Source organism: Phalacrocorax aristotelis, chromosome 3 (assembly GCF_949628215.1).
Source record: "Phalacrocorax aristotelis chromosome 3, bGulAri2.1, whole genome shotgun sequence".
Taxonomy (NCBI): Eukaryota; Metazoa; Chordata; class Aves; order Suliformes; family Phalacrocoracidae; genus Phalacrocorax; species Phalacrocorax aristotelis.
The window spans coordinates 119318205-119343754 of record NC_134278.1 but is presented as its reverse complement, the minus strand read 5'-3'; the positions used below and the strand labels follow the sequence as shown (position 1 = coordinate 119343754).

The 25550-nt window shown below is 44.0% G+C and overlaps 2 protein-coding genes and 1 long non-coding RNA gene across 9 annotated transcripts in view; 1 reads left to right on the top strand and 2 right to left on the bottom strand.

Annotated features, from left to right (window-relative positions):
- Window positions 1-10716, bottom strand: part of MEMO1 (mediator of cell motility 1) — a 29191-nt gene extending 18475 nt beyond the window's left edge. Inside the window, exons 1-2 of one of the 3 annotated variants that reach the window (XM_075089335.1) lie at window positions 10291-10442; window positions 9005-9138 (exon numbers count right to left, since the gene is read on the bottom strand). In XM_075089335.1, the coding sequence (XP_074945436.1) occupies window positions 9005-9113 (109 nt within the window). In that variant the 5' untranslated portion in view covers window positions 9114-9138; window positions 10291-10442. Of the gene's footprint in view, window positions 1-9004; window positions 9139-9443; window positions 9524-10290 lie in introns of those variants that run through there. The other 2 variants (XM_075089336.1, XM_075089334.1) reach the window with 2 other exon arrangements.
- A 251-nt stretch (window positions 10717-10967) lies between these two features.
- On the top strand, window positions 10968-23266 carry LOC142055405 (uncharacterized). 5 transcript variants are annotated; one of them, XR_012659922.1, is made up of 7 exons: window positions 10968-11030; window positions 13208-13323; window positions 13436-13538; window positions 14495-14620; window positions 14872-15006; window positions 16201-16356; window positions 16909-17602. It is a non-coding gene; the product is annotated as an uncharacterized LOC142055405 (long non-coding RNA). The 5 variants fall into 5 exon arrangements; XR_012659921.1 differs by lacking the exons at window positions 16201-16356; window positions 16909-17602 and adding an exon at window positions 22778-23266; XR_012659918.1 differs by lacking the exons at window positions 14872-15006; window positions 16201-16356; window positions 16909-17602 and adding exons at window positions 11684-11874; window positions 22778-23266 and having other exon boundaries at window positions 11005-11030.
- DPY30 (dpy-30 histone methyltransferase complex regulatory subunit) lies at window positions 19639-25063 on the bottom strand. Its single transcript, XM_075089337.1, has 5 exons — window positions 24976-25063; window positions 24495-24566; window positions 24363-24410; window positions 22886-23028; window positions 19639-19932 (listed from the first exon to the last, which is right to left on the bottom strand). Exons 2-5 carry the CDS (start codon window positions 24528-24530, stop codon window positions 19860-19862), a joined length of 300 nt encoding a protein of 99 aa, XP_074945438.1. The 5' UTR covers window positions 24531-24566; window positions 24976-25063; the 3' UTR covers window positions 19639-19859.
- Window positions 25064-25550: the final 487 nt, after the last annotated feature.

Sequence of the window (25550 nt, the reverse complement as noted above, 5' to 3'; positions counted from 1 at the left end):
CCTCCATTTTCTAAGTAAAAATAAATAGATCTCTATTTCCATCCTCTTTCTAAGCTACTAGGAGACTAACAAAACAGTACTCTATTTTTATATATTTAAGAGTAAAAACACAAATTACTTAAAATTTTACTTCCTAATTCTCCCAAAGTACGTAGAAGGATAAAGTACTTTCAGAATGAAGCTCTTTAGGAGGACACAATTTCCACTGCCCTGCCCCACCCCCCAAACACCTACTACCCAGAGACTTAAACGAAACATGACTCTGCCCCACCTGATCCCCCCTCCTCAAAGAAGGGGATCCACAGACAGCACAACAGCAGAAGGGCCAGAACCTCTCAAGCAAAGCAAGACAGACTTGGGACTCTCTTCCCCAACAAGGCACGGTGCTTGGCCTTCCTCCGTCCCTTCTTTAGCAAGGATCTTTGATTAAGAAGGTGGGTAAGGCGATTTGTCTTTGGTTAAGACAAATCAGGTAACTTGCTGAACAGTTTAAAGACAAAGTTCAGAATCTCTGGTAATTTCCTCAAATTCCACATGATTGTTCAAATCTGGCCAAAACTTCTGATCTTGCAGTGCAGTAGCAGAATAAGATGCCCAGGTTTGCTTGGTCTGCTATTATAGACACACACTTTGACAAAGTAACAAACATTTTTTTCCTAGAGTCAGCAAAATAACAGACCTGTATGACCCAAGGGATGCAACTTCTGTCAGTTTTCACTTAAGGACCAGGTAACACTAATGCTTTCAGATTTTTCCCCTTTAAGGAAACCACAAGGTGCCTTTTTAAATCATTAAGTGTGACCTAATGTAAGTTTCCATATCAACTGATACTTATTTGTACTATTTTAATAAAATGTAATCAAATCTCTCTCTCTCCAAAGGACTGACAGAGAGACTGAAGAGTACAACATATCCCCCCTAACCTTTTAGCTAAAGAAAAAAAAAATCCAAACAGCACCCACATGAACTGACAGGAGTATAGCCTACCTGTAGCTTCCTATGCTTACAAATAATTTAAGGGGGATATTCTAAAACTGTGATTTTCTTCTTATGAAATTAGCATCAACTTTTTGAAGTGTTCAGAGGGTTTTTTCTTCCAATTTCTCAAACATGACAATGCTTAAGGCTGACGTCAAAATATTTGAATTGGATAAACAAAATGTAAATAAACCCACATTATCATAATAGATACGCTCTGCCATATGGAGTTGTATTATAGGAGATGAGTAGCTTCTTCATGAAGAGCTCTTTAAGTAAGTTTTGTTCATATGTAAATGGAGTTCAACTAGAAAAAAGTCTTTGCAAATAGTCATTGCGATAACTGCAGTAAATACTCATCTCCTAAACTGGCATGCACGGCGAGGAATGGCGCTGCCACCCACGGATCCTCCTGCTGCAGTGGTGGGAAGCAGGAGAGGTCCCTGCCCCTTGAGCCGCAGGTGGGACAACCGGCTTGAGAAAGCTGGCAGGACATGCACAATGGGGTTTTTAAGGCTAACCCAGACAGAAGGACAGAAAGCCTTACAGATGCAACAATCAATACACTTTAGCATTAATACTGTAAGATCAGACCTCCTATTGATTAAAAGAAGATTAGGTGGCAAAATACGAGCTTAACTAAAGCACATAACATTAAGATGTGCATTTCAATCCTATGACATAAGGTATAAATATAGATATGTAACTAAAGAATGCTGACATTATGTGTGGATGTTTTATGTCCTGTTTTGTTTTGGGAACTGGCAGAAGCTATGCCAATTTAAAAGTAATTGCAAGCACTGAGCAAGACTCCACCAAATTTATGGATACAGCTACAAGCAGAATTTATTCAAACATCTTGCCTAAAATGATAAGTTATTTTTACAATCAACATTACCCCCTCACAGAACACTAAAGTAAGTAAGAAGGAATTCTTCCACACTAAACGCATGCCAGTGTTACCCAATGAATAATAACACAAAGACATCCAGCAGTCACATGCTTAGGTTCATCACCTCAATTTACAGCTGTCGCGGTCCAGGCTTTGTGGGTTAAGCCAAACCAGCACATTCTTTCCACAGCCAAGCTCACCTCCTCGCATGAGGCTGAAGTGTTTATGTGCCAAGTGTCAATACAACATAATGGGAACTTGCTCCTGTCCCAGCAGCCATCATTACCAGTGCAAAACCTACCTTTTCAGACTGGTAAGGAAGACACGGTCCTTGCTCAAAAACCTCAGCCTCAATGAATGCTTCTTTTACTCGAAGAGCATGAGCCTCAACCAAAACTCTGAGCAGCACCAAGGAAAACTGCTCAGGTCTCCCTTGGCTGCACGTGTACAGCACTGCAGCAATGCAAGTAATGCTGGAGCACAAACACCAGTAATGCTGTAGTCCCCAGCTTTTACACTTTCACTTAACAGCTTTTATTTGTCTAAGCATGTCTCCTACCCTAGCGGAGCCAACATTTTTTTCTGAGCCTTGGTCCTTTTATCTTTCCATTACCTTTACCCATAGATGAAGAAGTCTATGCCTCAAAAATACTTCTAATAAATATTACAGCATATGTATGAAGTAGTAAGTATTTATTCTTGCAGGGTGTTAGAAAAATTAAGGTAAGTAACAGTGAAACCTTGGGGCCTGGCACACAATTAATTTAATAACTGGAACTAAGGGAACTCCTGTCTCCACAACTCTGAAGGTGAATCAAAACAATTTAATTCAATTGCCAGGCAAACTCCAAGCTGCAATGTGACAGAGGACTAACTACTTTCTCTTCTTAGTTAAAATTGCAGAAAGTATAATGATTGTTTTAAAGAACACAGGTCCCACTTAAAAAAAAAAAAATAAATCTTCATTCCTCGCTACATCAAAAGCCAAATCCTTTAATAAAGAACAAGTTCATCTGTGCAAAGACTAGGATGTGTCATGAATAGAAGGTGATTTCCAACAACTCATGCTGATGAGCACATTCTCTACTGCTAGCATACATTCTCTTCCAAGACTGAATATCAATGAAAGAGTGAAATCTGCCTATAAGCAAGGCAGAAATTTACTTGCACAAACTATAGGACTAGAAGGAAAAAAAATTATGACACAAAGATTACACTGATGCTACATAAACCCCTATTATACACATATAAAACAGCTGTTAGTGCTTGAGTGGGGGAAAATAAAACTGAAGCCACAACAGAGAGGTTGAAATCTGCTTTGGTGGCAGCTTTCACTTGCATGTCCCAGTTTTCCATTATTGTACTAGCTCTTTTATTTCCTTTACTGAAAGTTAGGAAATAAATAATCAGACTATAACTTTACTCGCTAAGAATATCAAACAACATGCACCTACCTAGCTTTATACAATACCTTCCCAGCTAGGTCATTCAGGGCTCCAAACAAATGACCTTCTGTTCTGTAGCTCTGAGGAAGTGATTTTGGCTTTAATACATGCTAAACGTAACCTGAATTTGTGAAAGTATTCACTAGGTGATACTTGAAGGTCTATTTTAATACTACCAGGACTGCACCAAATGTAAAGCTTTTTTTGAATTCCACTGTACAGTAAAAGTTGAATGTACATTCTTTACTTGGAGTATCTTGATTCTGGCTGGCATTATTTAGGTAATTCAGCTAGAAATAATAGCCTGGAAATTGTATTTGAAATTATTCCAGTACACTTTTGCAGTATACAATGTTAAATAATACTATCTGCATATTAATATTGTGTTCCATTATTAATTCATAAAAAGAGCCAGTAATGACACATCCACTTTCCCCATAAAATGTCTAAAAAAGATAGAAAGCCAAGGGGAGAGAAACATTACATTTAGTATTTAACATTGCAAAGCAAATACTTACAAATTCGCAAGACACTATGATTAGTTGTTCACAGGCTGCAAGGTAAGAAGTTAATAGATGTATTTGCAGTGCTCCAGTTACTGTCACGACATTAAGGCTTCATGGCCAATACATTAATTACCCTGCTACTGCAGAAAGCTCCTTTCACTACAACAGAGATCAGGTCAAAACTTTCATTTCAGTAACCCTCACATGCTTTTACATTTTTTCCTGGATCCATTTGTCCATGGCCATCTACAAACAACACAGTGATTCCTTACTTGTACATTACGTTTATAAATGAGCCGTGATGAGTTCTTCCAATTTTGGGGAACATGCCAGGGTTCTTGGCACACCAGAGTTAAACACTTCCAAAAAAAAGACTCTTTTAGGATATAGTGACCTCTTTCCTCTACCCCACATCTGCATTCATAAGTCTAACAAAGCACAAGATTGCACACATTATTTCCTTCTAGCCACTTCAGATACTGCAGGGACTCAGATCCAACACACTATGGAGAAGGGTTTCTGCTCTAAGTTAAGGTAGGATGCAGCCACTCTCAGAGTCAGTAAAAGACATCCCAGCAGCAGTGTCTGCTCTCAGAAACCAAGGGCAGCAGGCCTGGTGAACAGAGTACACACATTCAGCAAAATCATGGCAGAGCGGAAACAGCTGTAACCTATGCACACGCTTTCTCTGATGCTGATCAGAAGTTCCAGCTCATGTCAACAAGCACACAAGTGCTGGGATTACATCATTATTCATGAAAATGGACACTTATGTCACTCCGCGGGGCCCCCAAGCCCCAGAAGGTGCAAGTGAGAAAAGCTGTACTATCTCAGAATCACACTGCTATTCTACACTGAAGCTAGCTACCTCAAAGAGCTATTAACAGAGAGTTAGTGGGTTTTGGCATAAGAAAAACCAGTATTTGGTACATAGGCAGCAAAAAAAGTATTAATGAAGGTCTTATTGGGGATTACAAAGGAGTAGAAGAGACTGCAAACATGCTAAAATAGTGACCAACTTTGAAAGAAACATAATTTCTTAACAGATCGTTCATGGCACATCTGCCTTTTCATTTCTTTTTTGATCTGCAGAAGTTCTTTGAAGTATTATCCTTTCCAGCTGACCTAGACACCATCACGCAGACCTCAGCCCAAAAGACAAGGTCTGAACATCCCTGGGCACATAACAGCCAGTCATTCGGCAGTCCTGGCATTTCTTGTCCAAATAAGTTAGATGCTTAATCCTTAACAAATGCGAGCAACAAGATTTCAGTGCCTGCCTCCTTCGGGGTTCTTTTACTTACAAGCCAGGGCAGCAGAAAACCAACTCTGAACACAGGAGTACCATGAGCTTTAAACTCTCCTCAAACATTTATGTGGAGGCAGACCATTCACTTGGCTCGTCATAAAAAACAGCTTTGAAGACAATAAACGCAATGACCTTTCAAGTCAGCACAGCAATTACTCTGCCAACTCACATTTGCATCAATAAGCATATGGAAATTAAGGTTTTCCTAGTTCAAACGACTTGGCATAGGGTACCAGGAAGCACACCTCTGACCACTATGGCTTGGTGAAGGAAAACAGAGAAATAAACCATACCTAATACAATGACAAACTCCTTTTGCAGGGATAATGTAGTATTGTTATTCACACACACTCTCAATTTTATTTTACTCACATGATTTGGAAGAGCTTACAAAAAATTCTTTGTGTTTCGTCTGTACCAGCATGCCACTGACTGGGGAAAAGTTGAGACAAGACTTAGCAAACGCTTTAATAAAGAGTGGTACAGTATTCACTTAGCACTTCCAGAAGCCAGGCAAGGCAGGCCAACTGCCAATGAATAAACCACGTTAAACACTCTGATGTGTGACATTTCACTTGTAATGGTATGATATAGAGGAATAAAGATGCACATACGCTAATGTTTATTTTCATTTCAGGAATGTATGGATTGATTCCCTCACAGAACTGCCCAGCACTTACAGAACCTACTCACACAGAGGAGTAAATCTGGAGTGAGCATTCACACCCTGTCCTGCAAATAGCCCATGCTCAGGACAGCATGTCATTCCAGTTATATTTCATCTGCTTCTTTTGTATCTAGGAATGTACCTGTCCTGCATTCAAAATGTGGAAAATTATGCCACTTTTGTTTCAAGTTGTCCTTAGTCTTCCCCTCTCCCCTGCTGTCAAAATCAGTTTCTGAATTGGTCTGGATGCTAGGTGGTTGCATTAACCCAGCAGGAGTGGGACTTTCTTCCAAAAATAAATCAGAGTTTAGTATTTTTCACCACACAACAATGATACTTTTTCTTTTTTTTTTTAAACCATCTATATGACAGCAGTGCAACAGGGTGATACTTCTATTTACATAGTATGAATTAATCTCATTTTTCCAAGTGGCTGCCATGCACCAGGTTGCTAGTCCACAGAAGCAATGGCATGCCACATACTTTAAAAGCAGATATATAGATCAAGGTCTGCAAGTGAAAAAATAGGTTATTTAGACCAGGGGCCTACTACCAGCAATTTTCATAGCACTGTTTCATTTTGGAAGCTCAGCTGTAAAGCTTCCCATATTCAGTGCTGCTGCCAAGTAGGAAGAACAACTGACCAAAGAGACTTCATTGTTAGTTTGCTGCCAGACAAATGCTCCACAGGTCCAAATCTAAAGTCCATTAAGATGCTACACAGACTGATGTGGAACAAACGTGAACTTCTCCGCACCAAGAGTCTAGAGAAGATATTATGACAATTTTTGTCAAATTTTTCATACTGAACTGCAGAAGGAACTTGCTTTCTAGATTTTTCTTTACAATAGCATATTATGGATGAAGAACACATGGGAGGTCAAATGTTAACACCATGAAGCCCATCTTCCCCTCCCCACGCCCTTCTCAGCTTCATCTAGTGAGTAGGAAGCAGTAAGCTTTCCACCTGGGACCTCACTTTCCCTTCAGTAGCAACAAAGTTGTTTACTTATAGTTAGATGTGACATTCTAACACGTGAACATGCCTGGATATGCATAATTGTACAGCCAGTCTCACCTGCTCCAAAACGTTAATTAGCATCAAACAATTAGATGATTTATCCGCACTAGAATGTAGTGCACGTTTGTATCTTCCAAGGCGGAACATAAGCAGTGCATATCCCATAGCTGGGGAAAATAGGGGAGGGAGGGTCTACTTTCAGCTGAAGCAATTGCTGCCCCACAGAAACGAGCCGTCTCTAAAGACAAGAAGTGGTATTTCTTCTAAACACTCTTACATACATTACATTGACCCTCCACGAAGGGTAGAAGCTCCCTCTTACTTGGCTGTGGCTTCACCTCTGATATTGCTTCCACTATTGGAGCACAGGGGAGCCAGCTAATCCAGTTCAAGGATATTCTCTGACCACAAAAGCTGGTTTGCATTCTGGATCCATAATTGATCCTCTTCTCCCTCAGCTGGCTTTGGCCCTTCTTTCCCAGGGCTGACTTCTATGGCCAGATCTCACAGATACTATTTTTTTAAGCATAGCTCTACTTTTGCAGTCAACCTCGCACCACCCCAAACCAGGACGCCATGCATCATCCTAAATATTTTGTTATGTTTTACCCCCAGGTACCAGGCACCTCGGAATAAACTGCCACTTAAGAAAACCTCATCCTCACACAGCCTTTTTAAAATGTTTTCAGGCGTAATGATTTTTAACACATCCTTCAAAAATCATGTTTCTCATTACCCTTTCAGACAGGGTCATCTTAACTATGGAGCAGGATGAGGGTTTCCAGGGCATCTGCTTGCCCTGTGTAATCAAACTCAGGTCTGTAGAAAGACAGCAGTTTTCAGGAAACGGAAAGCTTAAACGCTAACCAGTTTATATATAACCCAGCAAATCGCTTCTGGGCCGAGACGGTAAGCACAAAGAGAGTGGGTAGGAGGACTTGACAGCACAATCCCCAGAGGATCGCGGGAACGCACTGAAGAACTATCACAATTCAAACTCCAATCCCCACCTCAGCTCCATCCTTGAATCTATGCAGGTTGAAACCACGTGGTAAAATCCAGACTTTCTTCAAGTAGTACGACTGAGGAAATGAGCCTATGTTACAAGTCTGAAATAGCAGCTGACACGTGAGTTTGGCCTAAAAGACAGGAAGATTTAAAGTTACGCCTACGGTGAACACATACCCTCTTGGTCCCCATTTGTTTCCTCAAGTTTTGATGGACCCTCCTAAATGGCACACAAAAATTGACTTCCAAGCAACAAATAGTGGGTAGTCCCTGTCTTGCTGAACAGGGAGAATTCCTGATCTCACATACCCTATGCACGCAGCACAAAATAGTGCTGGAGGAAGACACATAAATAATGGTCTTTTCTTGTTTAAGGAAAACAAAACACACTTTCCAAAAGTCTAGCCTATGCAACATCAACCACTTAACCCCACCACACACACTGTAACAGTTAAATTTTAGCTTGTCGGAAGTAGTCACCGTAACTTGTTACAACATGATTCAATTTGGGTTTTTTTCATGCAGTGTAAGTGTCTGGGCAACGATCCCACACCTCCTCAATAAGCAATACCCAGAGGGTTGCCCAAAAGCAATGGGAGTAACATGCTTTTGGATGTCCCATCACAGGCAAGTAGTACCGGCCCAGCTAGTCACACAGACTTACCAGGGTGTAGTCTAACAAAATTAGACTGAATATGTATGGAAAAGAAAAGAGCCAAACACAGCATCTATGCCTCTTAAATTAATTATGAAAAAAATTAAAATTCTGCTTTGCAAGTACCCAGCAGTAACTTGGTATGAAGTCCAATATCGAACAAACTACAAATTTTATGTGTAAGGTCGCCTAGCCATTCCACATCGCCAATCAGTTTTCTGCCTTATTTGCAAATGAAAATATAAATAGCACAAGCAAGCTGGGAAGTGTTACCACAATGCTTCAATGTTTTGACGTCTTTGCACGGGTTTAAATCTATACCTTTGACATGATTTTGTTTGCTTTCTGTAAACAGAGTGCTACCTACCTTTCTAGACCATTGGAAAAAACTGTAATTGCAAGCTATCGATGCGGGATGAAGATTTTAGACCAGTTTTGAATGGACACAACAGCTATGTTTGGAATATTAAACTTGGAAGGAAAACAATCATCCTCTATTGTTGTCTCGAAACTGCCTACCCACCATTTGAAGACCAGCTACTTATCTCACAGACTGCCTCTTGCCATGTTATCCTCTTCCCTGTATTTCTTTTCTTCCCTTCCAATTTTTGCCTCATACCTTGTTCATTCATTTGTGTAGAGGAGAAGAAACTGCACCTATTATGACCAAGAGAAGTGTATGACTTTTCACATCTAGTTCCTCTTAAATGTCAGTTAGGATCCTGAATGCATCTTTTTTTTTTTATATAGTATCCCTCCCCTCCCTTCCCTCTGAGCTATTCTTTACAACAGCCTCTTGTTCACCTGCCATTTTGTAATGACCTTTACTCCTGAGGCCGTTAAGAGACCATCCCTTGCAAATCTAACAGCTCTGAAAATACAAATGGGTACCCCATTCACAACAGTAGAGTTCTACCCCAAAACCCAACATTTCCAAACATGCGCTGTCAAGCCATTATTACAGGTTTCTGTCCCTTCTTTGAAGGACAAGGGGAGCGGTAGTCTTCCCTTCAACAGAGGATGTCTTTATTCTTTTTCTGCAAATATGACATTTTTAAATGGACAGAGCCCATTCTGTATTGCTGCTTTACAACTCTTCACTACTACTAGAGAAAGCGCTCTGGAAGAAAAGACAAAAGCTCATCTTGGACTGCAAGAAGTGAAATAAACCTAATTTCCCCCCACCCCATCACCTGCCCTACAACACACCTCAGGAACCCTGTATTCTCTCGGGGGGGGGGGGGGGGAGGCAGGCGAGGGGAGGACACCAAAACCCCAACACAAGGACACTCCGAAATAGAGAAATGTGTTCGAGTGCTCCTACACCGATTAAGCGCAACCTTCGGTGCGCGGCACAGAGCCCGGGCCGCCGCTGCCTCGAGGCACCAAGCCGCAGCGCCGGCTGACAGGGAACACCGCGGGGGCCGAGCCAGCCCTCGCCACGCTCTATCGCTGCTGCCGGCGGCCGGGCCAGGCCGGGCCGAGCCGTCGGGCCCGCCGGCGGCAGGCGCGGGGCGCTGGGCTCCCCGAGCGGAGCGCTGCGACCGCCGGATGCACAGCGGCACCCCCGCCCCGCCTCTCCCGGCCTCTCTCCGCCGGCCCCGGCGGGCATCCAGACCCACACCCCGCTCACCGGGGCCGGCAGGGCCGCGGCCCCCGGCTCCCCCAGCACCCCCCCCCCTCCCCCCGCCCCGCCCGCCATGTGCCGGCCGCGCTGCCCCTCCCCTGCCCGCAGCCGGCACCGGCCCCGGCGACGGAAAGTGCTGATTCAGCCCCCGCCCCCGGCAGCGGTGCGGGCGGCGGCGGTACCTGAGGCTGTGTACCAGCTGCCGGCGTGGCTGGCCTCCCGGCAGAGCACCCGGTTGGACATCTTGGTGCCGGAGCCGCCTATGGTGTTCGGGGGAGGCGGTGGGGGACGGGCCCGGCCGCGGCGGCGGCGGCGGCGGCGCTGCTCCCCCTCCTCCCCCGGCACGGCCCGGGCCCCGCGGGCGGAGGCGGCGCTGCCGGCGGCGCCTCCGGGCGGGCGGGCGGGCGGCGAGCGGGAGGGGGGCGCGCGGGGGCGACGGGCGGGGCGGCGCGGGCCGGGGGCACGGAGCAGGGCTCGGCCGCTGGCGGTGGCCCCGCGGGAGGGGGCGCGGAGGGGGGGCGCGGGGACAAAGCCCGAGGCTGCCGCCGCCGCCGCCAACTCCGCGCTGGCAGATGGGGGGGGGGGGCGCGAAGAGAAGGAGGCCGCGGCAGCAACTGGGTTTGGCCCAGCTCGGCTCCCGTGGACTAGGGGCTGCACAGGCGCCGCTCCCCCATTGGCCACGAAAGCAAAAGCCTCGCCGTCATTGGCCGTCCTCCCTCGCCGTTCCCGCCCACCGCTTTGACAAGCCCGGAATGGAGCGGCACCGCCTTGTGGGGGAGGGAGAGGGTGGGAGAGAGAGAGGCGGGGCTCGGAGGGAGAGGCCCTTTCGGATTGGCCGGCTGTGTTACCGTGGCGATCGCTTCTGGCCCCGCTGATTGGCGGAGCCGTGTCTCCGTGGTGGCAGGGAAGATTACGGGCTCAGGTCAGACGAGGGGAGGTCGGGGGGGCTTCCTCCCGCGCTGTCCCCTCGTTTCCCCGGGACGCGTGGGGGCGATGGAAGTCACCCTCACGCGGCGCCGCTGTTGGGGGCGCGCGGCGGCCGGTGCCCTCCCTGCCTGCCCCCCCTGCGCCCCCGGTCCCTCCGCCTCGGGGAGCGGCTACGGGGCGCGGACGCGCGGCCGGCTGCTGGCCCCCCCCCCCCCCCCGGTGCGGCGCGGTGCGGCGGGCCCCTGCCTGACAGGCGGGGGTAGGAGGTGAGGGTGGGCGGTGTTCCCGGGAGCGGAGCGGCGCTTTGCGGTGCCGGGGATTGCCCCCTCGCTGTGAGGAGAGCGCAGCGCAGCCTGCCGTGCCTCCGGTGCTCCCCTCATCCCTGGTGCGGGCCGCGGGAGCGGTACGGATTCAGAGGGCTGGAAGGACGGAGCATCGCTGCCAAAGGCAGCGGCTCAGGCTGAGAGAACAGGGCGTTTGCTGGGGTGACCCTCCTTGTTTCTGAGCCGGCAGAGTGCCTCCCCTGCCACTCCCGGCCTGCCCCGGGACGCCTTTGGTCCCGTGGCATGCTGTGGGAGTACATCTGGTACAAGTCTCGGATTCTTCTCAGCTTACTCCTTTCCCACCTCTTTAATTTTTTTTAATTAGCTTGGTGAATGGACTGCTGCCGTGGAGACATCGAGCATAGCTTAAAATAGCTAGTAAGGCAGAAGTGGAAAGGGGAGTATGGCCAGCACGAAAGGAGGGAAGGGAAAAACAGTTTTACTCACTGACGTCTGAGATGCAAGCAGGAGGGAGGCAAGCCACAACAGGAGAGATGAGGGGCTGCAGCCATTAAGGTATTAAGGCTGGCTGATGCTTTGTGAGGTGGAAAATGTATGGGCCAGGTCAGGAAGCACATTCTCTTTCTTCCCCTTACGGCACTTTATTCTTCAGAAAGCCCTCCAGCCAGTTACAAATGCATGCGAAACACAGAGCTTGTGGTCGTGGTGGGTTTTTTTCCAGTAAAACAAAGGAAACGGGGTCACACACACTAACGCATTGCTTGTAGTGTGTCTCGAAGATCAAAGAGGCTCCTGCTGCAGAGAAATGGCCGATGTAATTTTTATCAGTGAGGATCTTCCTCTGCACCCGTGACACTAGCCTCACAATGCACCAGAGGGGCAATAAAGGACTGGAGTCTGCAATTAATATTTGTGAGAAGATGGGGCCTGACTGTCCCAGCAAATGTCTAACGTTTTATATTGCCTTCACTGCTCTATCTGTCCTTAGAGTATTCCATTGTTATTTCACAAATAGTGTGTTGAAAAAGGTTAATGTGGTTATAACTGCTGCCTAGTCTGGAAGAACCATCCTGCCTGACTGTTTTAACATAAAACTATATTGGCAGTTGTGATACCCGTTTATAATTCTCAAATCTTTTACATACAATTCCGTACTGGGAACATGTTCCTGAACTGATTACTAATCCCTCAATAAAGTTAACTAAATACAGCACAAGATAAATTTTAGTTCATGGGGAAAAATAAATGTTGTGAGACTTAGAAAAAAGGTCATACCAGCATGTAGTTCAAGTTTTTGATGCACTGTTGTCCCACAATCCACCAAGAACAGTTAGAGGAGGCTGCTAGGAGGAACAGCTTTGGGGAACCGGAGGTTAAAATAACTTTTAATTATCTGGTGTAGAGGAAGAGCTTTCATCTCTAAGTGCTTCCCCTCCAATGAAAATAAAATATAAGAACTTACAAGTGGTACTGTAGATGAGTAAAAACATTTTATAGGTATTTTGTTCTGGGTTTCTTTATGTAGCAGTTTTTTCCTCTTCAGCTTGCCTTTTAAAATTTGTTAAATACATTTCTTTTTTTGTTGTTGTTGCTGCATACCTGTTGGGCTGCACTCCTTTTCTCCTTGTGCTTCCTTTATAAGTTTCCTTCTACCGTAGCCTTCCTTTCCTCCTGTGTTGTTTTTTCTCACCTACATTAGGACGAAGTTTTTACTTTATGTAATGTGGATGTAGTATCTGTATAGATGCTGAGGAGCAACAGTAGCTCAATGTTAGCAGGTCATAGAAAGCACAGGCTTTTTTGCTAATCCTTAGATTGTGGCATGTGCCACAAACACCGTGGCAGCCTGTTTACTGGTGAATGTCTGTCCTTCTCTGTTATCCACTAGGACTCTCAGTCCAGAGCCCAGTGAAGCTGGAGGACATCCTCCTCAGTTCCTGCCAAAGCTTGTCATCTGTAGTACTACAGGAGGAATTTCTGCTGTTTCCACTGGCAAGGCCAACAGTAGGTTTTTCCTTTGTTCCCTATCACAGGTGGACATAATGCCACTGAGCAGCACTTAGTGATTTGTGGGTTGCTCTTTTTAAACTTCTACCACTTCTTGTCACAAATGCAGGTTTGTGGATACGGCCAACTACACCAGATTGTCGCAAATACAACTTTGTGTATCCTGCCGACTACACCAGATTGTCGGGAATTTGATTTGTTACACGGCTTTGGTTAGTAATTTAAGATTTATTAATATTTTTGAGATGGATCACAGTATTAGGTTGTATAATTCTTAACAGCATCGGCCAATTTAAAACAGCAATTTGATGGAATCATAGTGACTTAGTTAAAGGTTCAAGAATGGCATGGTTCATTCTACTTACATAGAAGTGCACAAAGGAAAATTGAGGTATACTCAAGTTAGAATGATGCACAGGGATTGTGGATGCAGGGGATAAGGAGGACCCTCCTGTTGAGTTACGAGTTTCAGAATAGACCCCCTTGCTTTCTAAACTTCTTGCAGAGAGAAGTCTAGGTGTGGCCAGGTCCAGTCTTAGTCTCAGACTTGATTGTGAATAGGGTAATATACATATATACTCAAATTGCACACACACACCCCCCAAGGTTAACCTATGAATAAAATTTCCCTTTTCGTGAGCTTCATAAATTACTCACTTTTGTGTCCTGGCATTCATCAGCGAACGGCCGGCAAACCTCACGAAATCAGTCCTCACAAAATTGTCAGCAGGCGATCTTTCAATCCTTGCAAAATCTACCCTGAGGGGCGTCCCAGCCCAGGGGAAGATACAGGGTCGCACAGCCCGCTGCAGTCCCAGAGAGCTCAAAGGGTCTCCCTTTTGGATCGCTATTTATAGGATTGAGACGACTGGCTTTGGTCAATATTTTACATTGTGTCACAATTCTGGTACACAAGTCAGGGAGCAGACGGCCCAGGTGTGGACAGAGGTAGTCTGGTGCCCAAGTCGTTATGATCAAGATAACAGCAAGACAGAGCTTATCCTGAGATCTCAGGGTGGTCCTGATGTGCTATTCAGGCAGCAGATGGCCCAGGTGTGGAGATAACAACACAATAGGGCTCATTTTGGGATCCCAGAGTGGCCCGGGGTGGGGTGGGGGTGGCAGGGCGGCACCATCACACCTCCTGATCATGGATTCTTTGTTTAAGGGCTGGTGACATGCTCCCTCAGTACCACGTACCTTAAATGAAAGAGGCAGAAAGCTGAAAAGCAGGCGGCTCTTCAGTTAAATAGAAGATGGCGGTGCAGGGTTTCCTCATGCTCAGGACACGGAGGTATGGCAGAGTTCTAGCCACAGGCTGAGAAACTGGGCTCAGCTACGAAGCATGGGTTAAGTGTGGGACATCCTCCTGCTTTGCCTTCCAAGCGGTCTTTGTACGGGGAGGAGTAACAGGAGCACTTACCTGTTCAGAGCTATTTCAGTCATTTTTCCCTGAGGTGCAGGGGAGGGTTGGCCCAGTGCATGCCCTTGAAGCACAGCCCACTGATACACATGTATGCCTGCTCGCATTTTGTTCCTTTCCAGGAAGAAAAGCATGAAGGCAGATTTTGGCAAGAGCGACTTGCTTGTTTGTGTGCCCTTAGCATGCAGGGTTTGCCTTGAGTAACATCCTGTGCCCAGCTTGGGTGGCACATGTCTTCAGCTGGACCAGCTTTCAAGGTCTGTTGCTTTCTTGGGTTTTGCTCTCGTTGTCCTCTTGCACATGGTTTACTTTACCTTCTTTCCTATCATGCTTTTCACTTTGTCCGCTTCCTGTCTCCTCCCTTCTCAGGAAGCTGTTCACCACCACTGTTGTTTGGCGTTTTTCTCTTTACAAACTGTCATTCTCCATCTGAGGAACCTGCTGTTGCTAGCAATCCTTCCTTCTACTGTCCATCCAGACTTGATAGTCCTTAGAAAACAAATATCTCTGCTTCCTGTATAACGTAGTAGCATCTAAGAGACTATCAGCAGGTAATTATCCACCTTGTAAATACCTCACTGTACACCAGAGAAAAAAGAAGGCCATGCCCTCTCCAGGAGATACTTCACAACCATCCAGCAGCCTTCTGTCTATGTAGACTCCTCTCAGAAAACTAGTTTATTATGCACAGTTGCAAAGCAAACTTTGATAAGAGCTAAAAGCACTTTGGGAAGAATATGACACGTTCCTAGTCCGTGTTGCACTAGCACTGCTGTAAACTGCCCTGTGGTTATTAACAGAGCATTTACATTTTAAGTCTTCACTGTATTTGAATAATCAACATTAGCAGAAGCGGTGCTGATACTTTTCTACTCATGGTAGAATGCTTTCTGTAACAGCAGCATCTGTAACTGTGATCTAGGCTATATAGTCACTCTGAAAATGAATTCTGACTATCAAATAGAACAGGGAACACAAGCTAAGGCTTGGTGAAGAATAATTTGTTACATAAATAGTACAATGATAAGAATAAATCAAAACCTGTATTCTGTCAAGCATGGTAGGCATAGGAGTTCTTCTCATGTGTTTCCCTTCCAACCTACTGGTTTCAACTGCTTGGATCTTTCAGAACTTTTCAGATTTTTCATTTGTTTGAAAAACGCAGTTTTATTTCTAGAAAGTCTGATGGGGAGAGAGAAGTCCTTTTGATCAGACTGCATTTACAATAGTGTCAGCACTTCAGAAAATAAAATGGATAGCTCAAAGACCTGTACGGATTTGGGAGAAAGTCCTTGATAAATTGGAGGTGAAAAAAAAAACCACAACAAAGATCTGGCAAGTCAAACTCTATTTTTAGGGGGTAACAGGCTTCAGAATATGAGAATGTAGAACCCTGTGATCAGAATTGCTTTTAGTGAGAAATCCTTTCTTCTGTCTCTGTCCCCTTCAAGGTAAAAAATAATGTTCTTGGTGGAAGCATTTAAAAAGGCAGACTTCAATATACTGCATATGAGTCATATATAATTCCTTAACAGTTACTAAATAGTAACTTCTGGATATTGGATCTGAAATAGTCATCTTGGAAGTTGTGCTGTGGTGTTAACCAGGTATTCAATTTTATTTTCTGCTTCATTTTACTGCCCTTGGGAGCACACGCTGACTCAGTTAGCTAGGGTAAGTGTGGAGAAAACTGAAAAATAATTTTCCAGAATCCAGGGATAATGGCTTTCAGCTACTTAGCAGTGGCCTGTCATACATCTAAAGTTGCCATTTTCATGTATTTCTTCAAGCTTTTATTCTACGTTTATTAATAACTTGTAGGCCCTTACATCTATTCTCCAGTTTCTTGATGAGATCCTCATGTTTATAAATGTAAAATCACTTGGTTTTTAGTGTGTACTTCAGAATTAAATACACTTATCTCGAAGCCCTCAGCACTGGTGTTTCCTGTGGAAAAATAGTACTTTCTTTCTGGATTAAATTGGGATAGCAAGCATCTGTCGAGTCTCTGCACAGAATTTTCATTGTTTTGTATTGGGGAGAGTTTAGAACTAGTGTGTGCTTTGAAAATTTGGACTTTTTCGTTACTTTGAGAACTGGATTATTCAGGTATGATCTGATTATTCAGACAGGAACTTGCTATCTTCTTTCCGTTACAGAGTATTCTCTATGCAGCAGATCCGAATTGGTGAAGCCAATTTAGCAAGTAAAGGAATATGGTTGTGCTTTTCTTTTTGACTTGTCATACCCTTGCAAGAATCACTAAAATTTATTTCTTAGAGCTGGTGAGTTCACTGCTGCTAGTAACGTTTCAACTTATTTTCTTGGAGGGAGCTGTCCAGAAAAGCTGCTGTAGTAAATCTCCTGACATCATCACCTTGTGAACATAGCTTTTTCATTCTCTTGAACTAGCTTAGATGGGAAGACAACAGCAGGTGACACCAACGGCTGAGTAGGTGGCATGCTGCTGGCAAGGACAGCTCACCTTAAGAGTGGTACACGTACTTCGAGATTCTAGATTGATGCAAGAGCTGTCAGAAACCCAGCATGTTTACAAGCTTTTGTGCAGCAGCTTGGAGGTTGTTACTGTAAGCTGAGAAATCTGATTGGTTTCTGAATTCAGGCATAGTGATGTATTACAGGAAAATTGCTCTGTCTAGGGAAGATTAATAGTTGAGCTGCTTCCTTTTGTATGGTGTTGCACAAATTCTCAACATAGAAGTTGGGGATCAGCATAGATTTTTTTCTTTTTTTTTTTTTTCTTTCACGTGTAACAATTGTTACAGTCTTGTGATGTTGTCGCCTATGGATGAAACCTTGGAATACTGCTTTAGCAATAAAAATAGCAGTACCAAGTCTTTATGGTGTCTTGTTGTCTTCACTTCAATGTTATTATTCATTCCAGAAAGTCAAAACACTGTTGTTAAAATCCTTTCAGTGTCTTTTTTAAGTGTCAGTGTTTGATGGAAACTGTGTTCACCACAATGCGATAGAATTGGGTAATCTCACTCCACAATTTCTGTGTTTTCCACAGTAGAGCTTTTTGGGCTTGGTTTTGCATTTGCAGGTTTCTTTAAATTTTTTTTTTCTTCGCCAATCTTACTGCTCTTGGACTACACTAATTCAATGTTTCCCTCTTGACATATTAAGAAATATGTAAAATATAGAGAGCCTTCCTACTAGGAGTAACAGCCAGATCTCATTCCAGCCCCTGCAAGTTAGCAGACAAATGAAAAGTTTTTTTCCTGTGAAGAATCTAGCTACTTCTAGCCACTCACCCATGTCTCTAAGCTACTAAAGAAGAAAAGCTATGCTAAAACAAGTTAAAACAAAAAAATCGTCAGATTACAATAGGAAAATCATCTAAATGTCAGAGAACTAAGGGAAGATATTATTTGTGCAGTGGGCCACCTATTACATTGCAAATACAGTCTATATCTTTAAGTTATCGCAGGAACAAGTCAAACGAGATTCCTGAGTCTCTTTTGTGAATTTATGCATAATTACAAAAAAATTATGCAGCCTTTAATGTCACACAGAAAAAAACCTTCAACCCTTGCAGCAAAGAATTTAATTTAAAAGGTTTTAACTGCTTGCTATGTTAAAGTAAATAGCAAAGGAACAGAGTGGAGATGAGAAGGGTAAGATGGTGATATTGAAGTTTGTTTGAATGAAAATTTAGGATTTTGATTAATCGAGCAATTGTTGGAGCCAAGTTTACCATTTTTGTGACTGTCAAACAAATTATGGTCATTCATCTGGCCTATTAAAAACTGGGTTATGCTTAATCTGGATTCCAGTTTCCAGTGCTAGCAAACAACATTATGCTCCTCATTACGAGTTTCAGAAAACGATAGGAATTCTGAGGGCTGTGTCCAGTCCCTGTACACATTGCTAATAACCTAGGGAGCCAGCTATCCAGCTACAATATTAATATTTTTCAGAGCTTTGCTACTGTTTTCCACAACATATTGTTTACTGTCTTAATTCTAACTTTTTCTTCTGATTCTGTCTTCTGTTGCAGCTTCTTATATTGTACCCTGAGGTCTGTTGCCTTTACCCCTACAGAGATTACAGGAAAAATAAATGAGGGGTAAGAAAAAGATGTTAAGAATGGAAAAAACAACCACCAAAAAAGGTGTTAGTAAACCCAAGGGAAAAAAATATCACAGTACCTTGTATTTTACTGGGTAGATTAGGATTGTCTTGGATATTAGGAAAAGGTTCTTTGCAGAGAGGGTGGTCAGTCCCTGGAACAGGCTCCCCAGGGAAGTGGTCCCAGCACCAAGCCTGTCAGAGTTCAAGGAGCATCTGGATGATGCTCTTAGTCATGGTCTAATTTTAGGTAGTCCTGGGAGGAGCAGGGAGTGGGACTCAGTGATATTTTGGGTCTCTTCCAACTCAAGATACTCTGTGATTCTATCTTTGACAGAGAAAGAACACTCCAACTAGGGGTAGCAGTACAGAGGATTGAATTACTGAACCTTTTTAAGTCCCTTCAGACTTTATTCTGTGCTTCAGTTAAATCTAGCACACCAGTCACAGGCGATCAATGACAAACACTGAACAGCACACCTCATCAATGTAAATATCTGAAATGTAGGACACCATCTGCAGGTGATCTGTTCAGATGTTGGATCTAGTAGTTTAACTAAACCCATTTCCTGGTGTTCTGAAGCAAGTTCTCTCTACTTAATCAGTACTTTCTCAAATTCCAACTGCTCTAAATTTGCTTTCTGTTTAGGCATGTTGCATGTGGAGGGTTCTCTATAAAATCAAAATAAATTATATACATTATCACCCATGTGATTCCCATAATAAGTTGTTCCCCCTTGTTTCATGCGTCCATGATGTAGCCCCATGGAATTATTCAGACTTCCATCCAGCAGTGCAGTTGCAGTACTTTATTCTGACGTCTCTTATTAGCTAGCTTAAAACAAGTGAACAAATTAAATGTAAAGTGTTCTTTATTAAATAACTCAAAAGGTAAAGCAAATTGTGCGATTAAGACAGACAACATGATGGTTCCAAAAGATTTTTACAGCAGGAAACAAATTGCAGGAAACAAGCATTTCAGTCTAGCAGCCAAATTGTCCTCATTTTTATGGAGTTAATTTCGGTCCTCAAATTGTGACTTGTTTTTTAAAAGATACGCTGCTAAAAATTCAATGGGATTGGGCGGTCTGTAAAGAAAAAAGTAAATCAAAAGTAATTAGTTTTTGTTACATGAAATGAGGTAGCTGAAGCACTAATCATCTTCCCTTAAAAGCAATATAACTCCTCCCAAACACTTATAAGCATTGTTTCAGGGATGACCAACCTAGAGTTGCCCTGCACATTTCCAGTTTATGTCTGATGAGAAAGTTTTTAATGAGTTTTCATCACCATTGGTTCAACATTACTAGCTTGCCAGAACAGTTACACACAGACTACACCCTAGTTGTAGGTAAGTACAAATACTGTATGTACATTACTGGAAGTTACATGCATTCACCTATTCCTTTAACTCATGCTGTATAAAGTAAAGTTAATCTGTCAGTGCTTTCTTGCTTCGTTTTCTTCAAATGACTATTGTGTAGCTTTGTGCATGAGAGCTGTTTTCATGGTTTCTGGCAACTGAAACAAACACAAAAAGTCAACAAAAACTAGAAGTTTGAGAAGTGCTGTAACTTGCAAGTGGTCAATAATAAACTCTTTTGATCATTGGCCTTAGTCTGCAGGTTTTTTTTAAAAAAAGCTCATCCAGCTACAGTGCGTGAATGCTACTACTCTGGATTCTGTCCACAGTATAAATGATGAACTTACTTATTCCACACTGGGTCAGACCAAAGGTCTGTCAGTGAGTAAATAAGCCTATAAAGAGCATTAAAAAAAAAAAAGGAAGTGTGCAGAGGAGATACTTCTCTGGACCGTCCTTTTAGCTTCCAAGCACATACTAGCTGTCTGAGCTAGCTCTATAACTTCTCTACAGCTTTGCCAGTTGCCCCTTGAGCCCAAATAACATGTTAATGTCCTCAGACTGAGGCAAAAAAAAAATATAGCTTAATTAGGTGACCTGTGAAGGATCACCTCCTTTTGTTCATTACAGATTTGCTACCTGCTTTACTGGATCAGAAGACACAATGAACAGTCCATCCCAATACATAATCTCTATGCTATTCATGATTTAACAGATTCCTAACATTCTCTCACAGAAGTCTCTTTTCTAGACACCATCTATTCAGTCACACCCTGTATACAGATAGCATTCCATACTTCTGACCACCTTGTCACTCTCCTTAACTTTTCACTTTCTACCAGAATACAGGGTAATTGGAATTAAACACGATATTACAAATACAAGAACATTATAAATTTAAATAGTGACATTATGCTTGTTTTTACCCATTCAGTCTCTAAGTCTGGAATTTATTTTTGACTGAGCAATGCACTGAAATGCATTTAACAGTTCAAAGATTTTTTTCACAAGAATAATTGTCACGTCAGAATCTACCATTTATACCCTAGTGCTAGAGACATATTACCCTCCTAGGTGCATCATTTTCTGTTTATTTGTATTCAGTCTTTCAGTTTTTGTCATAGTTTCAATTTTTCATAGCAGTTTCCATAGTTTCACATCGAGGTTATGAAGTTCCTGTGCAATTATTTATGCTCGATCAACTTAATAAAAAACCCAAACAGAAAACAAAAAAAAACCCACCTCAACCTATTATGTAAAACTCAGTATCATTAACAAATTTTGTCAGCTGCTACTTCAGATTGTTACAAATGATCCTTTCCAGGGTTCCAGTGTTGAGCTCATTTCACTATGAAAATTCACCATTTATTTCTATTCTATCTCCTATCTTCCAATCAGTTCCTCATCCATATAAAGGCTTTTTTTTTAATCCCAGAGCAACCAACTCTCTTAAAAGCTTTTAGTGAATGACTGTGCCAGAAATTAGCATCTGTTACTTTCTAGTTCAATTTTAATCAGGAGATTATATAGCAGAGCTGGTAGTTCAGCGTTTTCACCCCTGTGGTTTTAATATGCTCAACTGAACAGCCAATTTGACCTTGGCAGTTTGATACTGTTAGGTTTTTTTTTCCTATACTTTGCCCAACCTGTTCTAACAATGTTCCAATTTCACTCCTGTGATTAGCCCCCATAAAGAACAGCTCCTTCCATAGTGAAGAAAGATTTAAAAGAAAAAAGCCTTTGTCCGTGACAGAAGTGTCCAGACTGTAAGTGTGGGGTGTCCACCTCAGGCTGCGTTTTACGTTCGGTCCGCAGCGGAACTCCTGCAGGTGTCAACTGCAGATCTGCACACTGCTCACATGTACACACGGGGTGTGCCTTCCTAGCTGCCCTTTTGCCTGATCAGCTGTCTGTACAATGCAGTTCTAACTCACACCGCCTCCTGAGGTGAAGACACTGTTGATGGTTGCTCTGGCTGTGGGTACCGTGATGTGATTATGGTCATCCATACCAGCTTTTGGTAACATTTCAGCAAAACTTGAGAAATTGTTACATGCAGCATGACTCGCCAATAGCTTGGATAAACCAAAAGGCTACAAATTAATTTGGGTAAGATGAACAACCATTTGCTGTTACTGAAGAACACCCTTCTACATTGACTGATAAGAGATTTGGGGCACCTTAACAGCATAATCTTTACTCGAAGGATAAACTATCAGTTTGCTTCTGTGTTGATAGTGCAGGGTCAGCCACATCCTTTACAAAGTGTTTTAATCTCCGAGAAAGATGCATGGCAGGCCTGATTTATCTTTCTGTCTTTCTTTTAAATGGCAAGCAGAGCTCTCTGCAATTCCACACTATGAAAGTCATGTTCAAAACTAGAACAACTTCTTGCCTTGCTTGTGTAAGGTGAATTATGTGATAAAATTAATACAAAAATACGTTTTTCCCTCCAAAACCTTTGCAGTAAGGTACATCATGCCATGCGCACCTAAGTGAGGAACATGTCCTGCATGGTCAATCACAGTAATTCATAGGCTCATAAACCTGTTGTAATGACTTTCTTACAGCTAGCAAAGCCATGTCTGCTGTGCCAGTGGTCTGAAAAGGTGATGCAGCACCTAAGTTGGAGATCTACTTTTCTTCCTAAGAACAGAAGGAACACCGAAGCACCATACCTCTCTTTTGCAAGAACAGCGAGTCCCTGTAGCAAGATAGGCACGACTGTCTGATCCAAGTAGGCACGTGTGGGTAACGACTGAAGATCCACTTTCTGCTTTGATGTTTTCTCTGCATTTATCTTCTCATTTTCTACTATCCTCTGAAGTGGGGGGAGGGGGGGGAAAGTGAGAGAATATTGTTAACAGCAGCCACATCTAATTTGAAGTGTGAGTGCAGAGTACCCTTCTCTGCAATTCACTGGCAATAACTTCTTTTCATCTTTTAAGAAAATGTAAGCACGTAATTTGCCTTGCACAAAAACCTAATCCACAGGAGCCTTCTGCTAAATTCTTACGTTTTGGGGAAACAATGTTAGTCATAAATTTTCTAAAACAGAAGACACCCAATCTCTGTTGTTTTTATTTGTGCCTTTGCACTCAGATTTAAATTCTACACCACAAACATGAATTACTATCAACAGGAGCCGTCCCAGTTAAATGGTTCCTGTACCCCGCAATTCTAACATAAAATGCTAAAAAGCACAAGGAATTCAGGTGAAGGCTGACAAAGAGGACTTTGTTAAAGTCAAGCACTTTGAGACCACACTCTATTAAAGCACAAATAGACACTTGAAAGAAAACACATGCAAAATACTTGCAAGTGTCTTTGGTCAAGAAGTGCTGAATCATCCTATACCATTAGCTGCAGCTAAACAAGGAAACCCTACCTCTGCCTGTAAACCAAACGTATTCAACGCAACATAGGCGAAGCTACTGATACAGGGCCAGCATATCCAGTGTGTTATTGTGCTGTAGTGGCAGCTGCAGCATACAGACAAGCAGTCATCACGGAGATGAGTCACAAAGGATGTTTAAGAAAAGCTTCTGCAAAAGCTTGGCATAGAGTAGGAGCTTATAATGAAGGGAGACTGAAGGCATTTCTTTAATAAAGAATAGTAAATAAATGTCATAGAGTTATTACTCTAACCCATGATGCAGCCAATGGTGGAGAGAACAGATTGTGTCTACTCTTTCTCAGCATCAGTAATTAAAGGTAACTTGGATTGTTCTGATACAATATTTCTGCTACCAGAATATGAAAAGAATCCCTCCCTTTGATGCTTCTGTAGAAATGCCATCATCACCTCCTATTATTCCCCTCCCAGTGATAAAAGTCTGGCTGGCTTTTTATGGCATAACATATTATATAGAAATATATATATAGTAGATAGCAACAGAATAGATAACGATCATGGGATACTTCAAAAAAACCCCACCTCATTAAAAAGTTCATTATTTACTTCAGTACCATTTAGTATAATGGAAGCAACAGAAAATATATTATCAGCCAGTTACGCAAGGGACTAGTATCAGTTGGTTCAGTTTCCATCCCGCTTTCTTGGGAACACCACGTTAGACTCGAGACTCCGCATTTTTCCCCCTTGATCAGGAACGTGACTTCCACTGTATTTTACAGCGACAAAATCTTTGTTACCTCTACGTTTTCAGTGAGACCGTATTCAGAATGGGGATTTTCTGGAACCTGTAAAATAACACATGGTCAGCGAAGTGAAAACGCTCCTTTGATGCACATAGCCTTATGCACATGAAACATTTCTTGCGGTACCTGCGGCTGTCCCTCCATAATCTGTTCTGCCTCCATGGTGTGGAAAGCGGAAGTTGCTGGACGTTGGGTAATCTTGGAAAGCAAGAGACAAATCGGTCAGCAGCGCGCGACGAAGCCCCGCGCCAGCGGGCTGACGCTGCACCGCTCGGCCACCGGGGCACGGCCACCGGGCGCAGCTACCGGAGATCAAAGGCGGCTGCCCCGCGCTCCCGCCGCCAAACCCGCGCGCGTTCTTCCCGCGGGGAGAACCGAGAGGCGCCGTACGGCTCGCCGTGCGTCCGCTGACGGAAACGGCATCGCGATTAGAAAATGCGGCATTTAAAACTAGAGTCCGCAGCGACGGCCCGCTCCCCTGCCCGGCCGGAGCGCCCGCGGGAGGGCGGAGACGCCCCCTCCCTGACACCCTGCCTTCCCCTCCTGCCCCGCCAAGCCCCGCCGCGCCGCGCCACAGCGCCAGGGCCCCAGACTCCCCCGCCCTCACCCGCCGGCGGGCGCGTGGCTCGGCGGGACACCGGCAGCCTCCTCACAGCAACCCCGACCGCGAGCGCTGTCGCAAACCGCTTGGACGTAAGTGAAACTGTCGCGCTGCCACCAGTGCACTGCGCCTGTGCAGGGCGAACCCCACCCCCCGAGGCCGACCTGCGGGGAGGGGGAAACAGGTAGGACGTTTGAGCATCACCCCGGGGCGGGGCCTTCCCCGCCCTCCCCATTGGCGGTTGGGCGCGCGGAGGCGGTTGGGCGGGGCGGCCGCTGGCTGAGGGGGGCGGCCGCTGGGGCAGGTATTGTGCTGGGCGGCTCTGACCGAGGCTCTTTGTGGTCGTGTTTTTTAAGATAATTTTCCTCACCGGAGCAGAGGCTCTGTCCCGACCTCTGTTAACCGTTTTGAGGTGTAGCCCGAGGAGCCTCGGTTAGGGCCCCTTGTGAGGGAGCGGGCAGGTGGCTCCATTCGCAGGTGCCCTGTCAGGGCTAAAAGAGGCGGCATGTTTCAGTTCCCCAAACAGGCCCTTGAAAAACACCAGCCCTTGAAAGTTTTGTGGTACGGGAATCTGATGATCA